Source organism: Tubulanus polymorphus, chromosome 1 (genome assembly GCF_964204645.1).
Source record: "Tubulanus polymorphus chromosome 1, tnTubPoly1.2, whole genome shotgun sequence".
In the NCBI taxonomy this organism is placed as follows: Eukaryota; Metazoa; Nemertea; class Palaeonemertea; order Tubulaniformes; family Tubulanidae; genus Tubulanus; species Tubulanus polymorphus.
The window spans coordinates 4,159,139-4,174,003 of NC_134025.1; the positions used below are offsets into that span (position 1 = coordinate 4,159,139).

At 36.1% G+C, this 14,865-nt stretch overlaps 2 protein-coding genes across 7 annotated transcripts; one reads left to right on the forward strand and one right to left on the reverse strand.

Annotated features, from left to right (window-relative positions):
• Window positions 1-39: 39 nt before the first annotated feature.
• On the forward strand, window positions 40-10,094 carry LOC141904227 (spastin-like). Of its 6 annotated transcripts, XM_074792793.1 has the most exons (17): window positions 40-545; window positions 1,137-1,175; window positions 2,517-2,600; window positions 3,728-3,811; window positions 4,214-4,372; window positions 5,406-5,575; window positions 5,901-5,951; window positions 6,581-6,719; window positions 6,802-6,866; window positions 6,950-7,024; window positions 7,119-7,190; window positions 7,273-7,348; window positions 7,441-7,532; window positions 7,696-7,775; window positions 7,861-7,983; window positions 8,065-8,135; window positions 8,454-10,094. In XM_074792793.1, the coding sequence occupies exons 1-17, from the start codon at window positions 68-70 to the stop codon at window positions 8,618-8,620; spliced, it is 2,025 nt and encodes a 674-aa protein (XP_074648894.1). In that variant the 5' UTR covers window positions 40-67; the 3' UTR covers window positions 8,621-10,094. The 6 variants fall into 6 exon arrangements, with proteins under 6 accessions (XP_074648894.1, XP_074648910.1, XP_074648917.1 ...); XM_074792809.1 differs by lacking the exon at window positions 5,901-5,951; XM_074792816.1 differs by lacking the exon at window positions 4,214-4,372.
• A 618-nt stretch (window positions 10,095-10,712) lies between these two features.
• Window positions 10,713-14,092, reverse strand: LOC141901086 (putative methylmalonate-semialdehyde/malonate-semialdehyde dehydrogenase [acylating], mitochondrial). The gene is made up of 14 exons (XM_074788166.1): window positions 14,003-14,092; window positions 13,750-13,806; window positions 13,528-13,602; window positions 13,159-13,320; window positions 12,990-13,068; window positions 12,754-12,908; window positions 12,314-12,526; window positions 12,171-12,227; window positions 12,033-12,092; window positions 11,831-11,960; window positions 11,543-11,724; window positions 11,283-11,462; window positions 11,104-11,202; window positions 10,713-11,024 (listed from the first exon to the last, which is right to left on the reverse strand). The coding sequence occupies exons 1-14, from the start codon at window positions 14,033-14,035 to the stop codon at window positions 10,923-10,925; spliced, it is 1,584 nt and encodes a 527-aa protein (XP_074644267.1). The 5' UTR covers window positions 14,036-14,092; the 3' UTR covers window positions 10,713-10,922.
• Window positions 14,093-14,865: the final 773 nt, after the last annotated feature.

Here is a 14,865-nt window from a genome sequence, read left to right on the forward strand (position 1 = left end):
TTTAACCGCGTAAATGACGTCATCTTGGGAAACCCGTTCGCCAGTGATATGGCGACCAAAAGCATTCATGCAGCGAAAAGGAACAGGAGGAAAGCCTTTTGGTCGAAAAAGGTGCGATAGACCCGGCGGAGGAGGTGGAAGAGATAACGAATCGGTGCATCGGCGAAATCTACGTTATCTAGCGTTTCCTCTTGTTATAATATTCGCACTTATTCGAGCGATTGCGTTTCAAATATGGGTGTTGATAGTGTTTATGTACAGACGACGTCATGTATTCAACGTGGCCCTCCCTTCTCGACTGAAATCCCCGAAATCAGCTGACGGTCAACGAGGCGAGACCGACACTAACAAACGCGCGGATATTACAGCAGACGCTTTAAATATCGACACTAAAAAGTCGGACACTCCTGGAGGTGGAGGAGCTCAGTCACAACAACAACAACAGAAATCTGATTGGGATCCAGCGATGTCACTTCAAAAATATTACCACCGTCGAGCGTTCGAATACATATCTAGGGCCCTGAAGATAGATGAAGAAGATAAAGGTAAGATTTTAACAGTAATTCACTCTGTCCTAAATTTCAGATAACCGCGAACAGCGCATTTCAGGATTAGTAGCCTCTAATTAACAGGTGGTCTTAGTGTTCTTTAAACACAACCGTCTCCAATGCGTTGCAGCTGAATCATAACTGTCACAAGATTAGCCCATTTCACTGGTGGATCTAAGGAGATTGGCCAGTTGGGGTCCTAAAAAGGATGGACATCCCTTAACGTGTTAGAAATTTTTGGAGGAAATGCATCCAAAAAAGATGCAACTTCCGAGGCAATGAATGTCACTTACAGGTTTTGTCTGTCTGTCTTGACAAAAGGGGCCCTCAGTCCAGACCCCGAGCACCCTCTACTCCAGCTAGATCCACCCATTTCATAATACTTAGATTGTCCTATTGTGTTTTAATCCAGTTCGTATCAGTTATCATGCTCCATGCCTGACTCAGTCTCAGTGGTGGTGACAAATTTCTGAGCTCAAATTTCATCGAAGAATCTACCAATCATTTATTTCTAACCTGTAAATTCATCATCACATTTCATCATTAAATTTAGGAAAGAGGTTTTAGGTTATTTTCTCTTTTTTCCAGATGATCAAAGGATTGTTATAAATCACAAGTCAATGACAGGTGACAAAACCTCCAGTGCATGTATATTAGAACTAACCTGTCTTATGTTTCCCAAATAAAAAATGTAGTTTAGAAATGTGTTAAATGGAGGCAAAATTGTTTTAAAACATTTTTTGGCATGTTTTTTTATCGATGATTCATAGATTGCTGATAAAATTCCAATTCCGCTACAAACCTTTAGTCATTTAGATATAACCTGCTTTCCAGACTTTCCTACAGTAAAATATATTTGAAAACAGATGGTTTTGAAATTATATCTTTTACTATGGATTAGCGAAAACAGTTTTTATGCAATTCATGGGAGGAGCATTTGATCTTTAAAACGTGTTCATCTGAATCATAATACATGTACGCTCATAGTTTCATTTCATTTCATAGCATAGGCCTATACCAGTACACTAATGTAATAAATACTCCTTCAGTTGTGAGCCATTCCATCTCGTATCATCCTCGAATCAATAAACACGAAATAGCTAAGTTAACTTGATTTTATTGAAAAATACAAGCTTTTCCTACTAGTGCATACAGGTAGGAGCTTTGTCAGATTTACCAGATAAAGCTTGTATTTTCCAATAAATCAAAAAATAGAATCAGTTGTTTATTAATTTGAGACCGGATTAACACGACTCCTCTACAACTCGTTGTATCATCCCTGGGATGTACCTTTCTGAACTATTCAAATGCTGTCATTTCATACATCATTTTCATCTCCTGTCAGGTATTGATGCTGCTGATGATTCATTGCTCAGTTTATGCTCAGAAAGGTGAACATCGATGTTCGGTATTAAAACTACCTCATTCGCCATCGATGACTTCTCGGCACAATCTATCCCTGAGACTGCAGTTACCATGGAGACATTCTTGACACATATTGAGTAGAATATTATCGATTGAATCGCTGCATCAGTATTCCAGTCTCGTTGGTTGCAGCAAAGCTGATACTATTGTTTTAATTCAGTTAGCCCTCGATAGGGTCACTCTTACTGCTATAAGTGTCAATTGTATTGGAAGAAAAGCTCTAACAATGTCGTTTTAAGTGGCACTCATGTTTTTTCTTTTTTCTTCCTTGAGCTACAAACAATAAAGCATTATTTTTAAATATCTCACTAAAATCATTTTCTACTTAATACATTTATGGAATTGTGTCTAGAATGAAATTTGATAAACGGGGTCCAGTTCCACATCCTGAGTTCAGATTTGACTGAGTTAAAACATCGAAAATGAACTAACTTTAACTCGGAGTTAACTCTAACTCACAACTGTGGAACTGGGTCCAGTGTAATATATTCTTATAGCTGAATAAATCTTTGATCGGGGAAATATTTGTTCATAATATTTCAGGCAGAAAAGAATATTGCATCGATTTGTACAAGATGGGAATTCGTGAATTAGAGAAAGGAATAGCCCTGGAAATTAGTGGACAGGGTAAGTGTGCGATAATAGATATTCGTGCATCAAATGAAAGTTAGCCTTTCATCCTATTCGTTTAATCGCAAAATCCTCCATTAGTTTTATTATTGCATGATAAATTGAGATTATGGGATTATCGCAGAATTTCCATTAACTTAGAATTTCAGTGAAAAATCGCTTCGATCTTATTATGAGTCACAGGTTATTTTTCTTACATCATTTGATCGTTCATTGATGTTATTTTTAATGCGTAACTCTTAGTAGTGAATCTAGTCAAGTGTCAAACTTCAAAGGAATCTTGTTCATTATTGTCTTGTCAAACGCAAAATACCGGGTAAACATACATAAAAATCTAGCCTTTCGTTGACATTTCAGTAGCTTAGTTGTAAAACCTTTCGGCAAAGGCTGACACGACATTGATTTTCGGTAATGTACGCATAATTATAAGGATGACTTGTATTCTGTCAGTATATTTAATACATCACATCACTGATGTGTGGATCATCGAAGTGTCAGCTGTTATGTGTTTACTTCGATTAAACTGTCATTCATTAATTTCATAAATTGATTTGAAGAAATTTAGTTCTTCAGTATAGTTGTAGATATAATGGCCAGTGAAGCATAATCAACCGTCTTGGCTAATAATCATGTTGTGCAATTCTCTGTATTGATGTAAGTTTACATGTTTATCTAACCAATGAATCTGGATGGACGAGGTCCCGATCTAAAACCATTCGCATATAAAACAGTATCAGTATATCAGTGTAACTGTGACGGTTTGCTCATAAGAACATTACAATACACACATTGAGACTCATCATCAGCAGTGCATCTGTTACATTATAGTGACAAACCAGTCACATAACTTGCTGTACGATGACTAAACCAATTCTGCCTCTGAAGAAGGCAGCTCGGCTCTTATCTACTATTTTATTAATTGTCGAGCAAGTTAATTACGATAAATTTGCTACATCCAGAATGAGATGAGATGAGATGATGACCAATGCATCAAATTAAGCGTAACCCTGAAATATGAATAAATTCATACATAAAATCCCTATAAAAGAGTGTATGCTACTTATTCAGCGGAATACCTTTATATCTCTACCTTCTCTTCAGTGTTCTTATCATATTTTCCCCAGGTGATTCTCATGAAAGAAGCAAACGGCTTCAAGAAAAAATGTTAACTAATCTCGTCATGGCTAAAGATCGATTAGAAGTTTTAGGTAAGTGGTAGATTTGAGTAGAGACTTATTTATGCAGTTGTAGGTTTTAATGGTACATGTTGTAACACTGTATATCTTCAGCTCTTATACCAGCTTTACTATTCTAAAAGACATTCAGATGGATTAAGTTTTCATCACATGTATCAAGTTTTTCAAGAAGCTGCCGGATGGATATCATGAAATCCTATAGATCACCATCATTTCATGTATCTGCATCTTTGTTTTTTTTAGTGTACTGTATTTATATGGTCTTCTTCAATTTTTAGTGATATTATAGATTTGGCTTGCTTATTACTCGTATTTCGTATATCTTTATAATGAACGTTAATCCTTGAAATCCTCGCATGATGCTTTTAGATTCATTGTTTTCAGTCTTTGTTCTGTGTTTTGTTATTCTTATAGAAGACGCTTTGAAAACACATGGAAAAACGGAAAAACTAACTTCTGATTTGGCCAACACGCATATTGGTCCGTCCAACAAAAGTAAAAGTTCCTCCACGGTTAGCAGTGGAGGTCCCCCTATTGACAGAAAACCTAGCGATCCCTTAGTTAAGACAACAGGTTTGTGTTCATTATCATCTGCAAAAATCTTTTACGCGAGTAGAATATAGTAGTTTCTAGGTAGGGTATGATGACTCTTGAGAAAGTTATGAGTCTATTGTATTTTTGGGCGTAGCTTTTGTTGAAGAGGTTTGTACCACTTTTAAGTCGACCTTGACCAGAATCATTAACTCTTAGCATTGATAGTCCGTTGACGCCGTATTTCATCATAGAATTTCTGAATGTGCTGAAAATGTTCATTTTCCTCTGAGGGAGAAATGAATGCGTTTACTAATGTTAAAACTTGTAGCGAATACAAAATTCATGTCCATGAATCTTGGTGTGGACCATTTGGGAATAATACCCAGAGGATCAATAGACAATCTTAAGATATTCTGCCATCCTTAAACTTGCATAAAAAGAAACTCTACAGGGAAATATAAATCATCAGTTAAGCATTAAGATAGGCAATTATCAACTGAGACAATCATTTAGCAATTGTATCCCATAAGATGTAGTTCGTTGTACGGTAATTTATTAACTAGAAAATCTTCAAATGATCTTCCTACTTCTGGATAACATGTGAGAACTTTGCTTGCTCCGTAGCTGTACTATTTTGATTATAAGAATTTATTTTCAGTGTTAATAGATTTCATCCTAAGAAACCGCAGCACCTTGCTCTTTTCATAAAACTGTTTTGTGGGGATTTTTATTAAGTGTCAGCGTTTAATGCTGGAAAATATATTTGATTTGCTCACGTTAACCGTGTTATGAAACAGCTGCCCGCAAATTCCTATACAAACTCATACAATCTCTTATTCCTCATGAAATCATCATGTAATGTTAGCTATCCAGCAGTAGGAAGTGCTATCAATCACTCAGGCTACTGATTGCATTCTATCTCTCTGTTGAGAGTCGGAAAGGTTACCCAGAGGGTAAACACTACTTTACTTCCCCCATGTATATGATCATCAAACCATCCAACAACCACGTACACTTCGTAATTATCTATTTTTTAACCGCGATGATGTTTAATCAGCATTTGTTGTTTTAGCATCGGAGAGATTGCCCCACAGTCCTTCAACACAAAGAAAACAGATGATGTCACATAAAAGTAATACGCTCCCTCGAACAAAACCAACCATTAAACCAACAAATCCATCGCCGACATCGTCTCCGGTTAAAAAGGTTCCGTCTCGGCAAATTAGTTTACCAGCTGATACGGTAAGTCACAAGTCGCTTACTGTTGTTTCTAGGGTTCATTCTTAAATCTTGTGAATCCCATTGAATCGATGTGTTTTTTAGCGCTCCCAGCTTTTCATTACTTACACTACTTTTGTTATTGTCTCGGGTGACTTTTCTCAAAATTCTGTTCCTTAAAGAATCCTTCAAAGGAAGTATTTAGTTTCATGCACCTCTCTAAACTCGGGTATACCGGGTGTCTCTCGTCAGATGTATTGAGTTTAGCTAATATGGCATATACAATGTACTGAATGTACTTAAAATAATGAAAGTATCTCGTGAGTTGAATTATAAACATTGATTACAGAGGCGAACAAGCCCCATTTATAAACGTCGAGATTACCATTTGTACCGTAGGGTGAGTATTACATTTTCAGCCCTTAGTCTAGCGCTGGTGAAATGTTTTACGGATCTGTTTATGGTTTTTATGCCTCGCATGGATGGCTTGTCATCAGTGTTACTATGAATCTCGCATAATATTCGTATGATTACTTGTATCGAGATTGATGAGATAAGATTCTGGCCCATTTATCAAGTATCGAGTATCGTCATCATAACCGGCACCTTATTCACCATAATAATTGTCATGTTTTTTGCTTTATTCCTTCCTGTATTTTTCCTATTTCTTGCTTTTTATATTTCTTATATATATATAGATAAATACATGTACCCTGTAAATCACATAATCACTTGAGAGGCTCTTGTAAAATATTTCCATACTCTTTTTAAAACAATTCTTCAATGGAAGTATAGTAGATGTAATAATAGATTGTTTTTGCTGGTTGTGGAAACATTATTGAACGTGAAATTCTACGTGGAGATATGATAAATACGTAGATAGGTCTGGTGCGATGCATACTACAATACATGTACAATACTTAGTGCTGAGGGACATATAAAGGTTCTTGAGAGAATTAAAAAATAGTTAGAAACAGTTGATCTGTTGTTAATCCTGCGTCATCTGTTTTATGAATGAATGTATTGTAGGCTAGTAGCAGACGCACGGCGGGTTCAACGCCGAGGAAAAAATGCAGTCCTAATCTTAAGAACGTCGACAAAAAATTGGCGCAAGTTATTTTGGATGAAATTGTCGACCAAGGACCAGCGGTTAATTTTGATGATATAGGTAACACAGCATTATTATATGAGTGTCAATTGACAGTCACAGTCAAAGATCACTTTTCATAAACATTGTGATTTTTATGCAGGTGGACAGGATACAGCAAAACAGGCCCTCAAGGAAATGGTTATATTACCTGCATTGCGTCCAGAGGTATTATCGTCACGAACCATATATGTATAATGTACACACTTATATCTGTTAGAAGCGATTGTCATGGAATTCCTATTTTTCAGTTATTTACTGGATTGCGGGCACCTGCCCGTGGGCTTTTATTATTTGGGCCTCCCGGCAATGGTAAAACAATGTTGGTAAGGATTATGTTCAGATGCAGATGAATTTTGATAAGTATTTCTACAGATATGCTGAGTGTATTGGTTTATTTTGTTGTTTTCACTTTTTCAGGCTAAAGCCGTTGCAAATGAATCTAATTCTACGTTTTTCAATATCAGTGCAGCTAGTCTGACATCAAAATGGGTAAGATACAGTTACATACCGATAGAAGGAATACAGTAACTCTGAATATTGTATGTATTACCGCATTTTGTAAATATTTCAGGTTGGTGAAGGTGAAAAACTCGTCAGAGCCATGTTCGCTGTTGCCAGGGAGTTACAACCATCCATTCTGTTCATAGGTATGCATCGTATTGATGGTGGTTGATTTTGAATATGAATGTATATATATATATACGCATTAACCCTGATTTTATCAACGATTTCTTTTCAGATGAAGTAGATTCTCTGTTGTGTGAACGCAGGGAAGGAGAACATGAATCAAGTCGTCGACTGAAAACAGAATTTCTTCTCGAGTTTGACGGGGTAAGAGATACCGGTATTTCGTATTACATCGATATGTTTTAGTGTGTGCATTAGACTGTATATGATCGCTGATTGATGGAATCCCGTGATAATGACTATTCAGAGGAAATAGTTCCTTGTTTATACACTGTGTGTCAGCACTTAATAATCCATTTCAATTTAGGTACATTCAAATCCAGATGAGCGAATACTGGTTATGGGAGCGACTAATAGACCAGCAGATTTAGATGATGCTGTCCTGAGGTAGTTAAGGAATCTTAGATTTTTCTTAGCAGACCCAATAATTCTCCGTAAATTTTCAATCCATGATTTTGATAATTTTTTCCAGGCGTTTTTCGAAAAGAATATTTGTACGGATGCCAGATTTATCGACACGGGTTGAAATGTTGAATTATTTATTGTCCAAACACAAGAGTCCTCTCAGTGCTGATGATATTGCTCATTTAGCTCAGTGAGTATGAAATCATCCATCTATGATCATACATTTGTACAATTTCTAATCCAATGTATATTTCTAAATTTTCTATTGCAGGCTTACTGATGGGTATTCTGGAAGTGATCTCACTAACTTAGCTAAAGATGCAGCATTAGGACCAATAAGAGGTACACCCATAAAAGATACATACACATCTTATTTATGTTCATTCTCTTTTCAAAAATCAGATCTCTGACCGCTATTTCATATATCCTATTTTGCCTATGATAAAAATTAGAAACTTGAGAGTTAAGTTCATATTCAAGCCCGTAATTCCAGGGATTATGGCTTGAAACTTTTGAAATAATCAAACTTTAAAAAAGACGGTTATCCCGATACAGATTACCAGTACGTCGGAGCTGAATATTGCAGGAATTCCCCGCCGTGTTTGGTACCCTTGCTCCCATGCAAATTTAACAATTTTGTGCAATTTATTTATACTTCAGAGTTACCAGTGGATGAGGTTAAAGATGTTAAAGCTAGTCAGGTGAGGAATATTCAGCTGGTTGATTTCATAGAATCATTAAAACGTGTTCGACGTAGCGTTCCAACTGGTGCAGCAGGTAAATATGAAGAATGGAACCAGGAATTTGGAGACGTGACAGCCTTTTAAATCTGCTGAAATTTTCTTGCAAATCTTTCTTTCATTCATAGAAATGTGCTTTGCTTTCTCAATTTCTCGTGCCATTATTTCAATGTTGAATTGTGTAGAAAATTTTCATTGTACATGTAATTTCGATAAAGCTTTCTGGAGTTCATGAGGCTCAGGAGAATTTAAATAACTGTAGTCACTGACAGTGCAGCAGAATATATTCTTGTTCTTTTCTGAACAGCAACAACTCAACAATTTAAATCTGAATGCGATTTCGTCACGTGTAATAAGGTCTTTACTCTTAATCTGAAGAGCTTCATTTTTGTAAAAAATATTGTTCTTGTTCATGAACAAGAGTCTCATTCTGTTGGGCTTACATGAAACTCAATTTTTTAATGACTCAATTTGGAATTGGGTGTTTCAGCGCTCTATTTGTTCCATCTTTCGGGGAACAAGTTCAGGATCAAAGATTAATAAGTTATCAATTCCTTTATGATTAAAAAATGCTTGGTATAGAATGGTTGCTTTTCAATTAATGATTTTGAATATCTTCATGATAACATTTGAATATTCAATGGAAATCTTTCAAATATGCAATAATGTAAGGTGGTTTATGTACACGTATGCTTTTAAAGCACAAATTAGGAAAAGCTTGGCAGCATCAATGGTCAGAGTGCTATATTTATTATAAACATCAATAACATATAGGTAACTATAAACAAACAGCAGGCGTTTTGTCTGTAAAACTGTTCCTTTGTAAACTACTCCTCTACATGTCTATCAGTGGTGAATATATGAAGTCTCATTTGGCTTTTTTCTAAATGTGATCTTAAAACCTTTCTGACTTAGAATATTTTTTACTTGAAAACCAACTTGAATTTAGTTTCTTATGACATCGAAGTGATGCTATGCATTCCACACTTCAGCTTTTCTCTGTAGATATGGGTATATATTCAAAGGTTAAAAAGTCAAATGATCTCGTCTATGAATACTATTTGTAATAGTTCAGGTCTGTAACGGCATTATGAATCCTAACTTAACAATTAAACATGTACTACTGCATGTATCTGTTTCAGCTAGTGCATAAACTGAAGCATTATTCTACCTACGAGTTTGCTTAACTTCATTTGTGTTATTATATGATTATCATCATCCGATGCAAAAACTTTAACAAGAAAATCTGCTGCTTTTATTCTAGTGCATTAATCACAATTTTATATGTTTTGTACATGGATGTGAAAAAGGTACAAACCCATTTATAATGGTGTGCATTTCATAGGGCTAAATTGTTTTTGCATTTTAATGTTTATGTTTATGATGCATGAACATAAATTATTTGATTATTTATTTAATTAAGTTGCCACATGTATTCATAGATTCTGTATATTTTCTGTTCTAAGTTGTATATGTGACACATATCTGTATTTTTTCTTGTACAGACTGTATTGGTTGTAATGTGAATATTGTTGTGTACTATAAAATAAATATGTAGACTTCTCAGTGAAACTATATGTCTCCTTTCCAAGTTTGTTTGTAGCCATTCGATTTTAATCTAATACATGACCTCACTTCTTATCAATTCTGATTATCTTGCTCTAAGATATTTCAAGAGAGCTTCTGCATCATGTTATATCCAGCTTACAGTACTCCTAAATCGGTACCGTTTATCTCAGTTAACTGTTAATTCAGTGGTTTTATATAATAAGTAAATGTTTATCCTTGACACTAAACTCAGTTTCTTATCCGGTAACCGGCTAATAGGGTAACAAAGGGATCCTGGTTCCAACTGTACCGATTAAGGTGTAGTCTAACGTACAACTCCTAAATAATCTAGAGTAGTTTTGAAGGAATCAAATCATAGGGATCCTGTAGCAGGTTATGCAGCACGAATACAGTCCACATGTGTCATATTGTCCATCAAATAGCTATCAATTTGTTCCTCTTATTACTTCACTCGGCCACTTAATGATGTTCTGTGACATCACATGCATTGCCTCAAGTCTGATCATTCCTTGATCATGGAGTTTTCATGTAAATCTAGTCTCATGCAAATCATTGATGCGGAGCTGTTAAATGTATGAGAATCCATCACTTGAGAGGAAATTCCAGTGTATAAGTGATAATAGTGGATTTTATTTTACGATTGTATATTACAAAGTTAATACTTAATAAACCAGTGACTTAAAACAGGTGAACAATCAATCATTCAAACAAAGCACATATTAAGCACGTAGATGTGTGAAGGCTCATGATTTTTGAATATACAGTACAAATTGACATGATCATATTGCACTAAAGCACACTGCAAATTTCATAATCTGTTTTATCGCATGACGGGCATTGCTGTAGCGGCTTTTCCACCGGTAACATCATCTTCTCTCCACATTTGTGTTATGGTTTTAACCTCAGTATAGAATTGAATGCCCTGCAAATAAATTTTGAAGTCCAGTAATATTCAGACACATCTGACACTTTCAACCATCTTTTTCCTTATCAAAACGAACCTGCTTGCCATAGAAGTGTTGATCACCTCGGAATGAGCCTCTTGAACCGGTGAATGAGAACATTGGGAGTGGGACAGGGATGGGAACATTTACTCCGATCTACAAAACAAAAGATCATTCAGATTTACCGGGCAATAGCGTACTATGATAAAAAACCTCTTGCCCAAGTTCCAACATACCTGTCCAACATCAATCTCTTGGGTGTATTTCCTTGCAGTTGCACCATTCGTGGTGAAAATTGCCGTACCATTTCCATAGGGATTTTTATTGATCAATTGGATGGCATCATCGAGTGTGTCAACTTCCATACTGCACAAAACTGGCCCAAAGATTTCTTCCGTGTAACAAGTGTTATCAGGCTGAAAGCGAAAATGATAATATAGTAAGTCCATCGCTGGCCTAGAAGTTGATTTGGTTCTCTCCAGGAGAAATGGATTACCTTGACATTATGGATTAGAGTTGGACCAACAAAGTTGCCTTTTTCATAACCCGGTACTTTGACATTTCGTCCATCCAACAAGATATCACAGCCCTGATCAGCACCACTCTGGATAAGATTAATCACCCTTTCCTTGGATTGGGGACTAATCAAAGGTCCGATATCAGCATTAGGTTCATGTCCTTCAAAATAAAATTGCAAAACCAAAGTTGAATCGTATGATCACTTTTCAATTATTTAGAGCAGTGTTATCTCAGTCTTATAGATAAGCGTAAGTCAACACAATACCTGCATTAACCTGAAGCTTCTTAGCCTTCTCTATTAATTCAGGGATCCATTCTTTGGCTTCTCCAACAAATACAATAGTTGTAAGTGCCATACAACGTTGACCAGCGGCTCCAAATGCAGCTCCAACAACCTGAAAATTGCATCAGATCATATCATTTGTCTAACTTGTGGCACACTACAACATGAGCTGAACCGTTTATACCTGGTTAAGTGTGGCTTCCTTATTTGCATCTGGCATAATGACGCCGTGGTTTTTAGCACCCTAAAACAGATATATGTAGAGAGTTTATTCAAAATCAACTTATATCAATGGTTTGTCAAGAATTGGTGTTAAACTCACCATGTTGGACTGGACTCTCTTTCCATTGCGTGATCCACGCTCATAAATGTATTGACCCTTAATTGATGAGACAGTATTATTAGTAAAGTATACATCAATGGTTTAATAAAACATAATGTGGTAAACTGCGCGTGCGCTCTTACTGCTTGATCCGATCCTACAAATGAGATGGCTTGAATATGCGGATGATCGCAGATGAAGTTGACAGAATCGTGAGCACCGTGGATCACGTTGACAACACCGTCAGGGAATCCAGCTTGCTTAACAAGATCCATCAAGATCATAGTAGCTCCGGGATCGCGTTCAGAAGGCTTCAACAGCATAGTATTACCCGTTACAAGTGCCATTGGGAACATCTACAAATAGGTCAAACAGTGACTTTTTTAGTATCAATTTTCATACAAAACTAGAATATCCACACTACAACCACCTAGGAGGTAATCCGATTCAATAGAACGCATTACATCGCTGAACCTTTGCGCTGTGGCTCTTACAATCTGGAGTGATACAAGGGCGAACAAAGCGCCCTAATCAAAATATACTATATCATACTTTATTGTATTGCTATATCATGCAGACTTACCCAGAGAGGAATCATAGCAGGAAAGTTGAATGGAGTAATACCAGCTGTTACACCTAATGGAACCCGGTAGGAAATTGTGTCCATATCTTTGGCAATTCCGGACAATGATTCTCCGAGTTGTAGTGATGGAATGCTACAACAGTGCTCAACAACCTCTACAAAGTTTAATGAATACATTTAATACTTCAAAATCGTTTCATTCAATTCAACTACGGAATGAAAAGTGAAGTACTTACGAAGTCCTCGTTGTACATCACCTTCAGCATCAACTAAAGTTTTGCCTTGTTCTTTTGTAATATTGGCAGCTAATTCTTTCTGTAAATCGAATGAGATATAATTATCTATGGGAGGCCTTACACTCAATTTCTCATAATGACATTCATTTTGGGAATTAAAGTAAAATACCATGTTTTCTTTGATGAGATTCTGTAATTTAAACATTAGCTGCTGGCGTGTCAGGATAGTTGTGTTGGACCATTCTTTAAAAGCAGCCTGACAAGAATTAACAGCTCTTTCCATCTCGGCTTGTGTTGACTTCGGGACACGTGTAATTACTTCATTTGTCGCCTTTGATTGATTACATGAAAATTACATAATCTTTTATGAAAATAGTTTTTAAGACATTTATGTTTGAATAATTGACCTTCTAAACTTCAGACATTCATTTGAGATATGACAATGGTTTATAATAACCGATATCATTTCAATATCTGCAAAGGACAAGGGGTACTCGTCATATTTGTGAGCTTATCAAAGATAACAAACAATCAATACCGGATTGTGCAGGTCAATCCATTCAGTAGCTTCAGACTCTATAAACTTGTTGTCAATGAAGAGTTTTGTTGTTGGCTGAAATAAAAAATATCACCAATTTTCACAACGGATATTTTAATGAAATTAATTAATCACGGCCTAACCGCTAACCCGAAGGCAGGGCACATTCTGAAAATCGTTCATTTTTTGGAAATGCGATAGCAGCAATCTAACAATACTTACAGCAGCACTTGATCCATAATGTCTGCTTAAGTGTCCAGAAACACTGTTCAACAAACCCTAATGATAAGGAACATTTTCTGTTATTATGTATACGAATAAAGAACTGAACGAAATCCACACAGACCATGATGATGACTGGGACGTGTTACATAAATAAAACTATTACACTATTTAACCATATTAGCAATCATGACATTACTTCAATCAACCACATTATAATTATTTATTGTTTAATTATTCTGAAATATTTTACCTGTCGGCAGAGTGAAAAAGCGCGATAAGCCATCCTTTGATTTACAGCACTGGATTTACACGACGATAGAAAAGACAAGTGCCTGGTTGTCGGAATTTCGGACAGGTGGCGCGCGATGCAATAGTCGCTGCTCAGTCTATTATTATGAGTAGGTTCGAATCCTGTGCAATAATAATCGATAGAAATACATTTTTTTGAGGCACAGATTTTTTCGAGAAAAGATGGAAGTGGGAAAATAAGAAAATGAAAAGGAAAATTCCATTACGGACGTGGAAGGGGAAGGGAAAAATGAAACAAAAATCTTTTTTTACCATTCGAGTATTTTCTGCATGTTGGAACAAACCGCAGAAAACATAATGACGGAGCGAAAATCATATTGAATGATGGAAGAAACGAAGAAAACTAATTATTGCTAATTATTAGCTCGAAAAATAAGACGGAAAAACAAAATTGTAATTTCTTGATGATGTTATTGATGAAATTCTGGGTGGCATTCCGTACTCCAACTGATAAAAAAGGCCTAAATTAAAATGAAACGCCAATAAACGTTTTCTCGCATTGTCTCCCAGCATGCTATTATCTAAATCACGGTTATTATAGAATAAATGTATGGAAGCCTGGGGACCTCTTGATTAATATTACCCACAAGATTTCGACTATTCCAATGCGATGAAACGGATTGATTAGTATGGGAAAGGGTAAGAATTTATACAATCGGTGAGCCATACGAACTTTCTTAGTACCGCTGGAAAGACTAAATCTGGGGCTTCGGACGCTGGGTCAAGGTACGACGGTGCTTTTCTCCTTTTGGTTTACCTTATTTTGAGCAAGAACAAAATCAGCAATAGCTCGAAATTCACTGC